This window comes from Mus pahari, chromosome X (genome assembly GCF_900095145.1).
Source record: "Mus pahari chromosome X, PAHARI_EIJ_v1.1, whole genome shotgun sequence".
Lineage (NCBI taxonomy): Eukaryota > Metazoa > Chordata > Mammalia > Rodentia > Muridae > Mus > Mus pahari.
Window position 1 is genome coordinate 92892699 of NC_034613.1, and position 15882 is coordinate 92908580.

A 15882-nucleotide genomic window follows, 5' to 3' on the forward strand; every position below is an offset into this window, starting at 1 on the left:
ATCATGTTCCCTTTCCCCCTCTCCTTCCCATTCCCCTCTTCCACCCTTGTCCCTCCCTCCCTCTGGCCCACATGATTGCTTTCTTCTCCCTCCCAAGTAGAATTGAAACAAGAAACCACTTTTTTCATATGGGTCACTGAGGCTTTTATTTTACATGTAGAACCACTGGAGAGTCTTGTTTGTGGCCACCCTAGAGATTACACAATACACTAGGTGGGAAGTAAGGTGGCAGAAACAGTGATGGGGACCAATCACATGATTAAAGTCTGGGATTTCCAGCAGGGCTCCAGGTGGTCAGACTTGGTTTCAGAAATCTAAGGAAGCAGTGACATGGGAAGGACAAATACTGGGCTGGCCTTGAGCTACCTCTGTAACATCAGGGACAGGAAGATTCTAAGCAGCTGGTGGCTCTAAGCATCTCCAGCCCATGTTTTACATGGTCAGGGGCTTCCTGAAGGACCTGTTGGCAACCTTGGCCTTGCTGCCCAGCTCTCCATCGATTCTAAGGATTTGATTGAATCTGACCAAGTCAGATCAGCAAGGGACATCATTCTTGCTCTGCCTAGTGCAGAGTTCCACCATGAGGTCAGTGATCAAATTATCCTGAGTCTCCTAAGAGTGATCACCATGGCACCCCTACCATTGAACTTGGCCAGCCTTCATGCCTGCATAGGCTCAGTCACAGAGCTGATATGGTTCACTTTGAACAGGAGGCAGTTGTAGGACTTCTTGGCCATAGTTTTGGCAATCTGCTTAGGGTTGGTTACTGTGAGATCACCCCCAACCACTTGGACGCCTGCACTGGCTATGAACTTCTGCCAAGCTTCCCAGTTGTTCCTGTCAAAGGTGATTCTATAGACATCACTGGATACTCCTGGATGAAGGATTTATACAGGCCAACTAGCCTCATGGTATGATACGCTGGAGTCATCAGAAGACTTGAAGTTCAGGTCATTCTTGACAGGTCTATAGAACTCAGAGGCAGCCACATCCATTCCAATGACAACCTGGTCAGTGTAGCTAGCCATATTCAACAGCTCTAGTCTTCTTTCTGCAGGATCTTAGGTACTAATGCACCCATATCACCCACATTGGTTTTATCTTCATTCTTCTAATATCTCTACTTGATGACATTCTTCAGGTTGTGGTAAATCTCTGCTCCAATGAGCACTGCTTCTAAGAAATAGGATATCCCACAGGGAGGATCATGAATTGTTGCATGGCCAGCTTGTTGGCAGCATGAAGTTCACTACTGATCACATTAAAAGCTGGGACCAGCATGATGACTTCCAGGTTGCCAACCAAGTCAGCGATATGATTGTAAAGGTGCACCTCATTTTCCATGGCAGCGGCATTGCAAACAGCCAAGGACACTCCCATGATCCCATTTGCACCAAATTTTGATTTATTTTCAGTGCACTCCATCTCAATCATCAATTTGTCTTTCTCTTGTTCCACAAAATTTAGTTGTTTTTGCTAATCAGAGCAGGTGCAATACTTTCATTGATGGGCTCAGTAGCCTTTGAGCTACCCTTCCCTGGGTAGTGATTCTTACCCGCCTAGAGTTCTATTATCTCAAAGACATGAGTGGAAGCACCACTAGGCACAGCAGATCAGAAGAGAACCATAGAGGTATAGAGATCAACCTTAACAGTGGAATTGCCAACAGAGTCAAAGATTTCTCTGGCATGGATCTTGAGAATAGACATGGTGAATTTCTGGCCATTGGATCTTCAAATAGGAAAGAAACAGGTTTCTATGGACACTGAACAGTGTTATGGAGAGACGTGCATGAGCTGCTCTCAAAAAAATCCCAGTTTGAATGGAGAGTTAGATGAAATTCATGACAGAAATAAAGTAAAAGTTAAAGTCATACAAAATCAGACACTCATAGTACGAGTGCTCTTTTTAGGGCTTTCAAAGGAGCAGAGTTAGAATGCATTCCTATTAAGTGTTAAAAGAATACAGATAACAGAGCAGGATGGATAAAACTGGGATGGAGAATGGAGCAAGGAATGACAACAACATGGAAGAGAAATGTTACCATATTAGATAAATTTAGGGTTGATAAATCTTTTAAATAATCTTAGGGTTGCTGTCTGTTTGTTTTAATTTTATGTAATCAGTCAGTGAATACTTATATAAATGATGACTAGAAAGATATAGAAATAATTTAATATGTCAGGAACTAATTATAGAAGAATTAATAGATGCACTTGACTATTATTGTTCATTGTAAAATCTAAAAATAGCCAATTTCTTAGATCTGAAATTACATGGTCACTGACATAATTGTTGAATGATTAATTCAATCCCCAAACTCTATGTATCTAATATTTTCCTCCCCCAATATATATCTAAGTCGATAAGTGCATTGATGCTATATGAATTTAATTTTTCCTGTAGGTTGGGGGTATCCTTGAAATTTTACAAAGTAAATACATAAAAATTTTAATGAATTTAACCTCAATGAGCTTCAAAAAATGTGACTAGTCACTTATTTAGTTTTTATTCTACTGATGTGGGTATCTAAAATTGCCCAAGTATTTCTAATAATAGACTTCATTGAAAATACTTATTTTTGTTATATATTTTAGTTTAATAATCTCTTCTTTCCTTAGCTTTCCATAACTTGTATGTAAGGATCAAAAGCAACACATTTATAAATAGGAGATAAGTGCTAAATTATATGTAAACCCACTGTAACCCAGATTAAAATTCACAGGCTTACTGTGGTCTGGGAATTCTGAGGGACAATGGTGTAGAGTTAAGTATTTAGTCTATAGATAAAATAAGTAATTAAACATGTGAACTAATAAAAATATGTGTCCTAGCATACTTTGTGCTAGGATAATCTCGAATAGTAGAAGCCTAGTACACCAATTAGTGATCAGACTGAAAAAAAGAATAGTGTTTTTAGTGTTACATTTTCACATCTTTGTAGTGTAGTTTCAGGAGATATTTTTGAATCTGACTAAAAAAACAACTACAGACATATGTCAGTCTAAAATAATAAAGTAATGTTATTTAACAAAACAAAAAGGAAGTAGGGCTAACACACATGTCAAAATATTGTCAACATGGATAAAATAAGAATATTGATTCACTTCTGAATTCCTTCTGGGTATTACTTGATATGTTATGCTTCAAAAATAGGTGAGTTTGCCAATGAGGGTTCTTTATTGTCTTGCTGTTCATCTTAGATAGGGGAGGCCCTTAGTTATTTTAGCCAATTTGAACTTGGAATAGAAGTTCTTTCTATAAATCCATCTGCAAAAGATTGGTAAGAGGACATTTTCTAGATTTTGTAGATACTTTTAGTTCAACAAGACTTCATTAAAATAAGTTGTAATGCCTTTTGTTTTAAAGCCAAACAATAGTAACAAACCATACTGCCCTGACAATCCTCTCATTAATTATCAGTGCCAACATGTTTTAGATGTTGCAATAATGTGTTACCTAAACTGTGCAAATGTCACAATCAATGCCACTTATTGAAAAAAAATATTTAGTGAGAGAATATTATCCAATGCATAAGTATGTAAAATTCCAATCAAAATGTTGTTTTGCATCAAATTCTAAAACCTGGCCTGTACTCAAGCAAGAATCGTGATGACATCTGTTATCCTTAAGAAACTTCATCCCTGCCCTAAATGAGAGAAACATTTCCATGTCTTTGAATCTAGGAACCAAAAGAGCAATTGTGGGAAGAAAAGAGAGAGTCATTTGTAAAGGACTCATCTGACATAGTTATCACTAATGAGTCATTTGTGGATGCCTTCATATAAAAAAATTATCAAAAATTTTGGTGAAGACCTACAATGTTATTTGGTGGCTGATATTATCTCTTATTGTGTTAATTAGAGACCAGGGGTGGAATGGCAAGTAAGTGAGTGTGTCATTACCTGGGTACTTGAAAAACCTTGGCTTTTCTTCATCTTACTTCTGTATCCTTTTTGGAGATGAATTCAGAGCAGTGTGTCATAATTTTTGTTTGGTTCATTTTAACAGATTATAAAAAGAGAAGGGTTGTCAGGGAGTACACCAGAGTGATTGACTACTCTATGCTAACTAAGCCAACAGGAGGGTACTCTACACAGAATTATTACTGGTGGCAAACTAATCAAGGAATCTACTCATTTTCTTTGCTTTTTTGAGACCGTGCCTATGTACCTGAGATTGTTCTTACACTCACAATCCTTTTTTGTCTATTCCTGGGTGCTAGAACCATGGACAAGTAAGCTATACCCAGCTTCACACATTTACCTGTAATGCTACTAGTGGTAGAATATTGACTGTGGGATCCAAGAACTGATAAACAAACAACAAACCTCATTTTCTTTTACTACTACTCAGGGGGTTAATGCTGCCAGAGGAGTGTAGGATCACAATACTGTTTTCTGGCATTTTTGTCACTTCCCAAGGAGACCAAGGGTTTTACTTTAGTTACTTTTCTATTGTGATAAACAACCATGACCAAGGCAACTTATAAAATAAATCATTTACTAGGGCTTATAATTCCAGAGAGTTAGAGCATGTGGTGGCAGAGTAAAGGCATGGCAGTTGAAACAGCTGAGAGCTCACATTTTAAAACAGGAAACAGGAGGCTAGAGACCAAGTATTCAAGCATATGAGCCTATGGGGGCCATTCACTGCAAGCTTATTTTCTGAAGTATGTTCAACTAGAATCTGAAATCATGGAAAACTTGATAGAAGATTAAGAAGTAACTAACTAGAATCCTTTTCTCTTGGAATGTTAGAAGAGGCTTACCAATGAGATCCAGAAAATTACTTCCAGTCCAGCAGAAGGCAAAGCTGTGTCACTCGGGGAAACTGAAGCTCATTTAAAAGGACAACATTCAGTGTCATATAAAATTATTATCTGCTATTGGAAATACAAAATGATAAGATCTTCATATTTTAGATTAATTGCCATGATCTTGGAATATCATTTGTCCATGGAAATTTTAAGTGTTGTTACTGAACAGTAAATACTTTGTTGTTGTCAGTGATATTTGATATTTTAAATCTTAAACCTTAAGTCATTTTCCATGAACATTCTGAAATGGCTGCAGACCTCAGTGTCTGTTTAGAGCAGTGGTTATCAATCTGTCTAATGCTATAACCCTTTAATACTGTTCTTCGCATTGTGGTGACCCCCAACCACAAAATCATGAATATAATTTGGATACTGTTAATAATAAAAATGTGAGATCTGATATCCAACCCCTGTGAAAGTGTCATTTGATGTCCCCTACCCCCGAGGCATTGCAACCCACAGGGTAAGAACAACTGGATTAGAGACTTCTCTATTATTCTTTGCTGTTAAAAACAAAATGCTACAGGATTTGGATAATATGGAAGAAAGGATCCCAGATATAAATGAACCACAAATATCAACAGAAGAGAAAACAAAGTAAGCAAAAAGACTAGGCTGTGCTGATGTAGTGAATGAGCTGAGAAGAAAAGGGTGCAGAAACTTTGGGACCTATTGCATAGACTCCTGAAAATTTGAGTATGTGGAGCTATTGACATTCTTTTGAGAAAGTTGTCAGGTTTAAATTCTTCACTCCAGTTCCTAAAGGTGGGAGCCTGACATTTCCAGCTTAAATGTTTTCCAGGGAGCAGACATCTTATCCTTACAAAGAAAGAAGATTGAGCCCTAGTCAACACATAGGAAATATTTTTCTTTTTCTTTTACTAAAGGAAGGGGCTTTTTGTATGTTTGTTTCTTTTTTTAAAACTTATTTTATTAGATATTTGCTTCATTTACATTTCAAATGCTATCCCGAATGTCCCCTATACCCTCCCCCCATCCTGTTCCCCTGCCCACCCACTCCCACTTCTTAGCCCTGGTGTTCCCCTGTATGGGGCATATAAAGTTTGCAAGACCAAAGGAAGGCTTTTAGTCCCTTAAAAATCACACCATGTAGGTAGCCACCTACACACGAATCATGGCCAATCCTCCGGTGAGGCCCTGGGGACTGGTTTTATTTTCCACTCCACCCTTGCTCTTTCTACCAGACCCCATAAGGTTGGTTTACTCCTTTACTTTCACAGGCTATTAATCCTGTGGAGCAGTGGATAGGGCACACACTCAAAGAGAAAATTTGGAGAAGGATGGCAAAAAAAGTGAAAAGGGCCAGAAGGATGTGATTATCTTGGACGTTAGTTTATTTTATGTAAGCTTGGAAGCTCATAACTTTCCTGTTAAAAAAAAATCCCCTCTTCTTGTCCAAATGCTCATGTCTGGTCTGAGACACAAGGTGAACATTCAGAAAATCGGAGGAAAATCCCCACAGCCGTGTCAGCACTGAGAACAGGAAACGCATACAGTTTTCCCACTGCAGTGTAACTTGTGATCACCTCATCGCTGCTACCAAGTAAAAATATGCAAACTTTAATGTGTAAAGTGAATTTTGTAGAATAGTGCTTTGTCCTCTAAAAGAAAAGAGTTGTAATACATAAACACAGAGTGGCAAACCCATAAGGCATTTTATAACTGTATTTGGGCTAACTAGTTTTAAATAGTTTCTTTGGTATTTCAGAGTTCCATTTAAAAGCCAGTTAACACTTTAACTAGTGTTTAAATCTTGGGTGCATATGAAAGTGCTTGAGTTCCATTATGAAGGAACTCTAAGTTAAACAACTAATGGAAGTTTATCTAATTGTGTATAAAAGATTATAGTATATGAGTGACATAAATCATTCTTACCATTAGATTATCATTTGCTCTTGATGCTCAATAAACTTACTTGAATCTGAGATTCAGATACATATAGCTGGACCTTGAAGGATAGACCAAATACCAATACATGTAGATGGACTAGAGATAGAGCAATTTAAACCAAATGATAGTCAAGAATGTGAAAAAAAAGAAAGGGACAATTTTCTAAACAACTTGACTCTGGGCTTTATGTTATTGCTTTTTACATTCAAAGTACATTCTCAAATTTGTGTGCACATTTAACTTGTTACAATGTGGATCCCTTCTTTTTTTTTTTAACTTCCAGGCAATTATTGTTCAATTCATCAGGAATATATACTTCAAACACACACTGTAGTTATCCTAGGAATCAGAGTTTTAGAGGCTTGACTAGTAAAATGGGAAAGAATAAAGATAGATTAGCAAAACAATGAAAAGTCTTAAAAACCAACTGGCCTTATCATTTTTATGAATACGTATAGAAGGCATCCTGGCCTTGGCTTACATATTTTTAGTTCTCACTACAGGCTTAAAAAGTCTTCAGGATTGTCCATTCTCAGTACAGTTGATATGTACTACTCTCCAAAATATAAAGTAATTGCAAACTGGTATGTCTAAGGCAATGGCGATGTGACTTGGCTTTATTCACTGGTGATGTGAGGCTGAGTGACCCTTTTCATGCTGTCTCCAAGTAATTGAGAGTACTTCTTTAGCCAACGAACAAGATACATTTTCTGTTGGAGAGGAAATAGCCCTCAAATCTCAGCAGAGACATTTAGACTCATCTACACTCATCTAAGTGAAGGATGGTAATGTTCACAATTACTCTGTCTGCCTGTGTGCCTCCTTCCTTTCTCATTAAGTACAACTGTAGGAGTCTCATGGAAGTTGTTGAAGCTTCGAGAAATGGCACCCTGGTAGAGCACATTTCCTTGTAATAAAATAAGCCTGGTGGAACATCTAGTAGCCCTAACAGAATTTAGTGAATTCCCTAGGAGAAATAACCACAGAATACTTTCCCCAAAGTATTTGCTTTCTACCATGTAGCAGTTACCAGACAGCTCTTCCAGGGAATTTGTGAGATATTTGACTTCAAAAAATTCAGAAATCAAAACCTGGAGATTTTTGGTACCTACTGATCAAAATCTGTAACAAATTGTTCAGCTCTCTTTACCGTAGGGTTTGTGATCACTCATTTACCATAATATTAAAAGTGGATGCTGACAGTCATCCATTGGATGGAGCATAGGGTCCCCAATGAAGGAGCTAGAGAAAGTACCCAAGGAGCTGAAGGGGTTTGCAGCCCCAATAGGAGGAAGAAAAATATGAACTAACCAGAAACCCCAGAGCTCCCTGGGACTAAACCACCAACCAAAGAGGACACATGGAGAGCCCTATCACTCCAGCTACATATGTAGCAGAGGATATCCTAGTCGGTCATCAATGGGAGGACAGGCCCTTGGTCCTGTGAAGGTTCTATGCCCAAGTACAGGGGAATGCCAGGCCCAGGAAGCAGGAGTGGGTGGGTTGTTGAACAGGGGGATTGGGGAGGGGATAAGGGGTTTTCTAAGGGGAAACCAGGAAAGGGGATAACATTTGAAATGTAAATAAAGAAAATATTTAATAAAAAAAGATTTTAAAGGTGTTTCCTATACAGATGCACACAGCTTTTCAGCCTCACATAGTTTGCAGGTACTTGTGCATGTGTGTGGGGGTTCTATTTTATCATAGCCTATTAGTATGCATCTAACCAGAACTCTAAAATAAATTGGTTTTTGAGCACAAAATTGCCTATAACTTGGGATTACGTGTTTTGTTTGTTTGTTTATTGTTGTTTGGTAAGTTAGTTTGTTTTAGTTGTTGATTTGCAAAACTCCATATCCCAAATAGCATTTCTATTGATAGTACATCTCAGCGATTACAACTAAATGTTTTAATTAACTTGTATTTTATAATTTGCATTCCTAAAATATAGACACACATTTTCACAGGAAGAAGAGTCTTACAGTATGACCTAACATATTCTCAGATAATAGCATCTTAAGTCTCACCAAAATGATAACGAAGCTTTCCATGATATTCATTTGAAGCAAGATTCACCTAAATAAACAAATACATAATATAACTGAAATAAGCATTCTCATGAAACATCATCAAATTTCAGCAAATCTTCATGATATATAAACAAAAGTATATAGTAATTCCTTTCAATGACTTTAGGAAATATTTACTGACCTACATACACTGGAAACTTACCACAGTAATTTGGGGTCTTTGCATCCTTTTCTCTCCCAACCCCCCTTTTGAAAAGTCTGACATAGTATTTCAAATAAATCTCTCATAGCATAATTGTACTCTAAGAGGCTCTAGTCAGGATCTGACTGAAACACATGCAAGCATTGGTCAGGACTCTAATGGAAGGGTAGGGGGAAGGATTGAAGTCTCTGAAGGGGATAGGAACCCCACAGGAAGACCAACAGAGTCAACTAATCTGGACATCTGGGAGCTCTAAGAGACTGACCCCCCCCCCCAACTGAAGAACACACGTGGGCTGGAACAAGGCCCCTGACACATACTTAGCAGACATGCAGCTCAGTCTCCATGTGGGCTTCCCAACAACTGGAGCAGACAATCTCCCTAAAGCTGTAGCCTGACTGTGGTAGCTGTTCCTTGTCTGGCCTCAGTGGGAGAGGATGCCCCTACTGTGGCAGAGACTTGAATGCCAGGGAGGAACACCCTCTCAGAGTAGGTAAGGGGAGTGGAGATGGGGGAGGGTTTCTGTAAGAGAGGACTGGGAATGAGCAGTGAGATAGATAGATAGATAGATGATAGATAGATAGATAGATAATAGATAGATAGATAGAGAGATAGATAGATAGATAGATGATAGATAGATAGATAGATAGATAGATAGATAGATAGATAGATAATAGATAGATAGATAGATAGATAGATAGATAGATAGAGACAGAGAGAGACACACAGAGAGAGTTAGATTATGTTCAGGTACCTGTACTAGTGTAGATTCAGTATATTTTCAGGACTGACCTCTTCCCTGGGGAAGACCACCTGTTCCACCCCCAACTTTTCTCAGTTGCCTGTATTTCTCTATGTAGGGTTGAAACTTCACAGGCTTTTCTCAATCTTGTTTGTCACGTGCATTGATGTTGTCCTTGTTTGGCTAATGCTTGGGTGTTCATGTTGATGAGACTTTATGAGTATAAATTCTGGCATTACTAGCAGAGACAATCTCACAGCAAGTTCCCTGATCTTCTGGCTCTTACAATATTTCATTACCCTCTTTTACAGTGTTCCCCAAGCCTTATATATGGAAATGTTTTGTAGATGGATCATAGGGACTGGGCTCAATACTCTGCATTTTGATAGGGTATGGTTTCTGTAGAGATCTCTGTCTGTGGCAAAGATGTTTCCTTAATGAGGGGTGAAGACTGCACTTCTTTGTGGGTTTGATGGCGAATGTTTACAGATTTTTGTGCAGGATTACGCTGGTTTAATAAGTTAGAAATTGTAGATTCTCCTCTAATGTATGATCCCCCTCTTTTATGCTTTAATTATCTATGATCATATCTTACAATACTGTATATTGACTTTTATTCTTTTCCACCAGATTTTAATATTGAAGAAGTGAAAAGCCACACACGTTTTTCCATTGTCTGTGTTCTATGACACTATTATTAAGGTAACCATTGATTACCATTCTATATAGTTTCTGATCTGTGAATATACATCTTTAAAGAGCTAACGTAGGAAAAATAATGAAACCCTTAAATAGAATTGAGCAGAATAAAAATGGAGAAGAAAATTAATATAGACATAAACTGGGGTAGAAAATGCAAAATGTAAACTGGGGAGGTAGTGAGAGTGCTCTTGCAGAAAATAATCACCTAACCTAAGTCACATTTATTGAGCACTTATTGGATACTAAATTTATTACCTATACTAGCAGAGTAAATTCTCATACTAACTCTCCACATATGATATAATGATTATTGTAATTTTTAATGTACATAATTTCAAGTTATATGGCATCTGTGCCTGACTTCATATTTTACTTAATACATTTTTCCTCCAAATCAAGCAGTTTTGTAAATGGCAGAGTTTCTTTATTTTCAAAGGCTAATCAATACTCAGCTATGTGCACGCACAGTCGATTATTTATATATTCATTGTTGATGGGTATATAGCTTGATTCTGTATGCTGTCTAAAAGGAATGATGGCAAAATAAACATGAGAGTGAAACAGTTTTGTTAAAATACTAATTTCATTTCTCTTAGCTATATAACACAGAGGAGGGATACAGAATCATGACAGTTCTATTTTAATACATATTAAAATATATTTATATGTATTGGAAACTGCAATCCTCTTTTTGTAGAGTGATGTCAATTTATATTCCCTCTAATAAGGGAGAAAAAAATCTCCTTTTCCTCTACATCTTCATTACCTTTAGAATTGTTGTAAAAGCTCTTTGTAATGGTTTGAGTAATATTTCATGTTACTTTATAATTTTCATTTCTCTGGTGATTTGTGGTGTTTGTGCCTCTTTTTACACCTCTATTCTGCCATCTAAATTTTTCTATCACTTAATTACAATCATCACATGTGAATGTATTTCAAAGATAATATTTGTTTTCAGAGTTGGTCAGTTTTGTTAATACCTCTTCAAATATCCATGCTATTTTTAACATTAATGTATAAAGATTAGAGTACCAAGTTCTATATATTCTTTTGAGAAATATCCAATCTTTAACATCTTCAAGCTGAATGCCTTTCACATAAAGTGAGACCCACATTTTTAGAGAAAACATGATATTTTACTTACCGGGAGATTTACTTACCAGGCAAAATAACAACAATAATTCCTTCAAGGGCTGAATCATGCACACTTCAAACCACATGGAGTTGATAATCCAAAGCAGGATGTTTCATAATTCTCTTTTCATTTTCATTCTTCCCACGTATCTTTAAAGTCGGTTAAATCCTTCTAGATTTCAGCAGCCTTGAGGCAATGCTCCAAGTCCCTAAGCTAAAATTTGTTTACCTCAAAAGAAGGGTCATGGGCCCAGCTGAGTCAGCCTTTGGGGGATTTGCTTCTCTGTTCTGAGGCTCTGCTCTCTTGTCTTGGATAATTAAGAGGTGACTAAATGGCCCATGTAAATGGAACTATTTAAAGAGAGGCTGGTTGCCCACTTATTTTCACAACATCTGGGAAGGATTTGAATCAAATCACTGGCCCCTAAACGATGCTTCAAGGACAAAAGCAATGCTAACTATATCCGAGTCATATGGGAAGCTTTGTGAATTGTCTAGCCTTACCTAAAACATTTTGAATCAAAATCTCTCAAAATCTCTAGAGGAAACACCTGGAAAGTTGTATTAATTTTTTTTTTTTTTTTTTTTTTGCTGTTGTTGTTTTAAAGAAAACGTTTTCCTCACATGGGTCTGAAGAGCCCTTATGTTTGGGAAATAGTGGTGGAAATCAGAGTTTCCAAAGACGTAACTAAGTTTAATTGTTAAAATACAGGTCCTGAGGGAGGGGCTGAGATTCTTCTGAATTTCTAACAGGCTCTCATACTTGTTGGCTTAGACACTTTTTGTAACAAAGTGCTGAATTATTTTCCAAGTTCCTTCTTGTTTTACTTTTCTGCACTTTTTAGAACATTGGTTTTCAACCTTCCTAACACTGTGACCCTTTAATATAGTTCCTCATGCTGTGGTGAGCCCTCAACCACAATATTTTTTTTGCTGCTACTTCATAACTGTAATTTTACTAATGTTATGGATCATAATATAAATATCTGCGTTTTCTTGTGGACTCAGACAAACCCTGTGAAAGGGTCATTTGATCTCCAAAGAGGATGTAACCTGTGGGTTGAGAACTGCTGTTATAGAACCTGTAGCATACTAATCCCCGTTCAAATCAAAATTCTATTAAGACTGATGTATTTTATGCATGTGCTTCATTTTTTATTTTACCTTTATATGATGGATTTTGATCATACACACATACACAACTCCATCCAGCCTTCTCCAGGCCTCCCTGATACGCTCCCCACAACTTTGTCATCTTCTGTTTTGTTTTGCGTTTTTAAATAATATACTGAGTCCATAGCAATCTGCTCCCACTGGAGGGTGGGAAACCTACCAGGAGTCATACCAACAAAGAAAAATAATTTCTCTCCCCCTAGCAGTTATCAACTGCCAGTAACTCCTCATCTAGGGATACTGCCTTGTTCATACTGGAATTTTGATTGGATTAATCTTGAGCATGTGAACCTAGCTCCATATAAATTCATGACTGCAAAAAGAATCTCAATTCACATATAGGATACCCTCCATATGGGTTATTTGTAAGGGAGTCTCCAGAGAAACACCCCCTCAAAGAAAATACAAGTCAGGCTACTGCTATTGTTTGTGGTTGCCCACTGCAATTAGATGGTCATATCCTATTATTGCTGAAGATACCACATATTTTGGTTGTAATACATATAAGAATTAATTTTAAACTGACTTGGAAACTTCCTCCTGGCTAGCCAGCTTTTATTGTGAGGGTGATACTATTAGTCCTCTGGAAGAAGAAGAAGACGTTAATAGTCTTCTCCATGTTATAAAACTACCGATGGGGTAGGGAAGACATGCACTACGGTGCAAGAGTGGCACAAAGATTGGAGAGATAAACAACTACATTCTGATTGGGTTTAAGGTCTGTTCCACAGAAGGAAATTTGTGAGTGACAGTGTAAACTTTACCAAAAGCTTATGGTTAGAAAGGCCATCAGCCCTAGAGGGGAATCTACTGTGTTGTTTTGCTAAAACATGATCATATGGAAATGCTTTCTAAATATTTGTTTGTACCCACAGCTCTGTGATGCTCTCAACCTTGGTCAGAAAAGCCTCTTTTTGCAGTGGGAAGCAATTAATGCAAAGACTCATTACTGACCGAAATGCTAAGACTAAGTGACTATGACTTCTTAGCCCTAAGCAAGATATCTATACCACCCAAAAAGTGAGGCTCAAGGAATATCAAGGAAAAGAAGAGTAAAGAATTTAAGACCTAGATGATGGGGAAGAATTTTGTGAAATGTTATCTTTTGGATATGATGTGACCATTAAACACTGGTTTTTCTTATTTAAAAATGCTAGGTGTAATGAGCTTATTTTCTTTTACTTGCAGGTTTGCCTTTCATTCTCTCTCTCTTCTTTAATGCAGATCTGAAAAAGTCTTGGAAAAAAAAAACATCAAAATAAGTCATCTTCAAACAGTGGCAGGGCCAGCCTGCATTGAAGCAAATCTTTCTTCTCTGTGTGCCAGACATCTCTCCCCAAAAGAACATGAAATGTCCTTCCAAACACCTGTAAAATCATAACCACCATATGGGAATTTGAGAAGCTAATGTATGACATAGTTATGAATCAAGTGAAAAATATCCAATTTCCATGATGTCCTGGCCTGGAAGACCTTACCACAAAATAAACAAGAGGAGAACATTTTAACAACTTTTCATGTGTGCTTGCACAATGGATTTCTGTGATTATGTATACAAATCTGAGGCATAAATACAGCCAAGTTTCTTTTAATTTCCCAAATCATGTGTAGAGGCTAACAATTGTGGCAAAAGTTTGTTTTATACTCTGTCTCTCTGAACCACTGACTTGTGGACAGTACAGAAGTTACTTGTGGAATTAGATTTTGAATGACCAGTAGGCAAAGAAAATTTCTCTGGAAGTAATCATGACTGATAATTTTACATGTAACAAGACAGATGGAGACAATACAGATTTTCGGTACTTCATTTATGCAGTGACATACACTGTTATTCTTGTGCCAGGTCTCATAGGGAACATATTAGCCTTATGGGTATTTTACGGTTATATGAAAGAAACCAAAAGGGCTGTGGTATTTATGATAAACCTAGCCATTGCTGACTTATTACAGATTCTCTCTCTGCCACTGAGGATCTTTTACTACTTGAACCATGACTGGCCATTTGGTCCTGGTCTCTGCATGTTTTGTTTCTACCTGAAATATGTTAACATGTATGCCAGCATCTACTTCTTGGTCTGCATCAGTGTTCGAAGATTTTGGTTTCTCATGTACCCCTTTCGTTTCAATGACTGCAAACAGAAATATGACTTGTATATCAGCATTATTGGCTGGCTGATCATCTGCCTTGCCTGCCTGCTCTTTCCTCTCCTCAGAACCAATGATGATACACCAGGTAACAGAACCAAATGCTTCGTGGATCTTCCTATCAGGAATGTCAATCTGGCACAATCTGTTGCCATGATAACTATTGGAGAGGTGGTTGGGTTTGTTACTCCTCTTATGATTGTTTTATATTGTACCTGGAAGACAGCTTTGTCATTACAAAATAAATATCCCATTTCTCAACATCTTGGAGAGAAAAAGAAAGCCCTGAAGATGATTCTGACGTGTGCAGGGGTGTTTCTAATTTGCTTTGTACCTTATCACTTCAGCTTTCCTTTAGATTTCCTAGTTAAGTCCAATGAAATTAAGAGTTGCTTTGCCAGAAGAGTGATTTTAATATTTCATTCTGTGGCCCTGTGTCTGGCAAGTCTGAACTCCTGTCTTGACCCAGTTATATATTATTTTACCACTAATGAGTTCAGAAGACGTCTTTCAAGACAAGATTTGCCTGATAACATTCAACTCCATACAAAATCATACAAAATTGTGAGTAACCATGCTACTTCTCCTGTGGAAGCTGAACTATGCTAAATAAAACCCAGAACTGAACTTGGCCTGGAGTGCAAATACCAGAACACATTTGCAGTACCCCATCAAGACAATATTCACAGGAAGTATTCATAACCTTTCAGTGTGCTCTATATTACTTACATGGGGAATGCACATATTTATGACAATACCTGTTTAGAATATTGTATCTCAATATCATTGCTGGTGACATGTCCATGCGGTAATGTTGGACCAAGTCTTTAAGACTTAAGTGGTAAAATTTTGATAATATTGCACACATATTCTCTCAGCTAGAGTCATCAGCTTTATCTGTGAACCTAAGTCACAAAAATCAATTACTAACTCAAGCCCATTTTAAGCACTGAGTTTTCTTACCACAGATGCTGAATCTATGTTCAAAAAGTGTGCAATTGTCCATTTGTAGTAGTGATCATAG

At 37.4% G+C, this 15882-nt stretch overlaps 1 protein-coding gene and 1 pseudogene across 1 annotated transcript; one reads left to right on the top strand and one right to left on the bottom strand.

Moving 5' to 3' along the window:
• Window positions 1–432: 432 nt before the first annotated feature.
• On the bottom strand, window positions 433–1709 carry LOC110314450 (annotated as a pseudogene).
• Window positions 1710–14430: 12721 nt separating this feature from the next.
• Gpr174 (G protein-coupled receptor 174) lies at window positions 14431–15531 on the top strand. Its single transcript, XM_021188715.1, has one exon. It carries the CDS (start codon window positions 14460–14462, stop codon window positions 15465–15467), a length of 1008 nt encoding a protein of 335 aa, XP_021044374.1. The 5' UTR covers window positions 14431–14459; the 3' UTR covers window positions 15468–15531.
• Window positions 15532–15882: the final 351 nt, after the last annotated feature.

Coding starts and splice junctions, on each gene's coding strand:
- Gpr174 (XM_021188715.1), top strand. CDS start 14,460: ATGACTGATAATTTTACATGTAACAAGACAGATGGAGACAATACAGAT.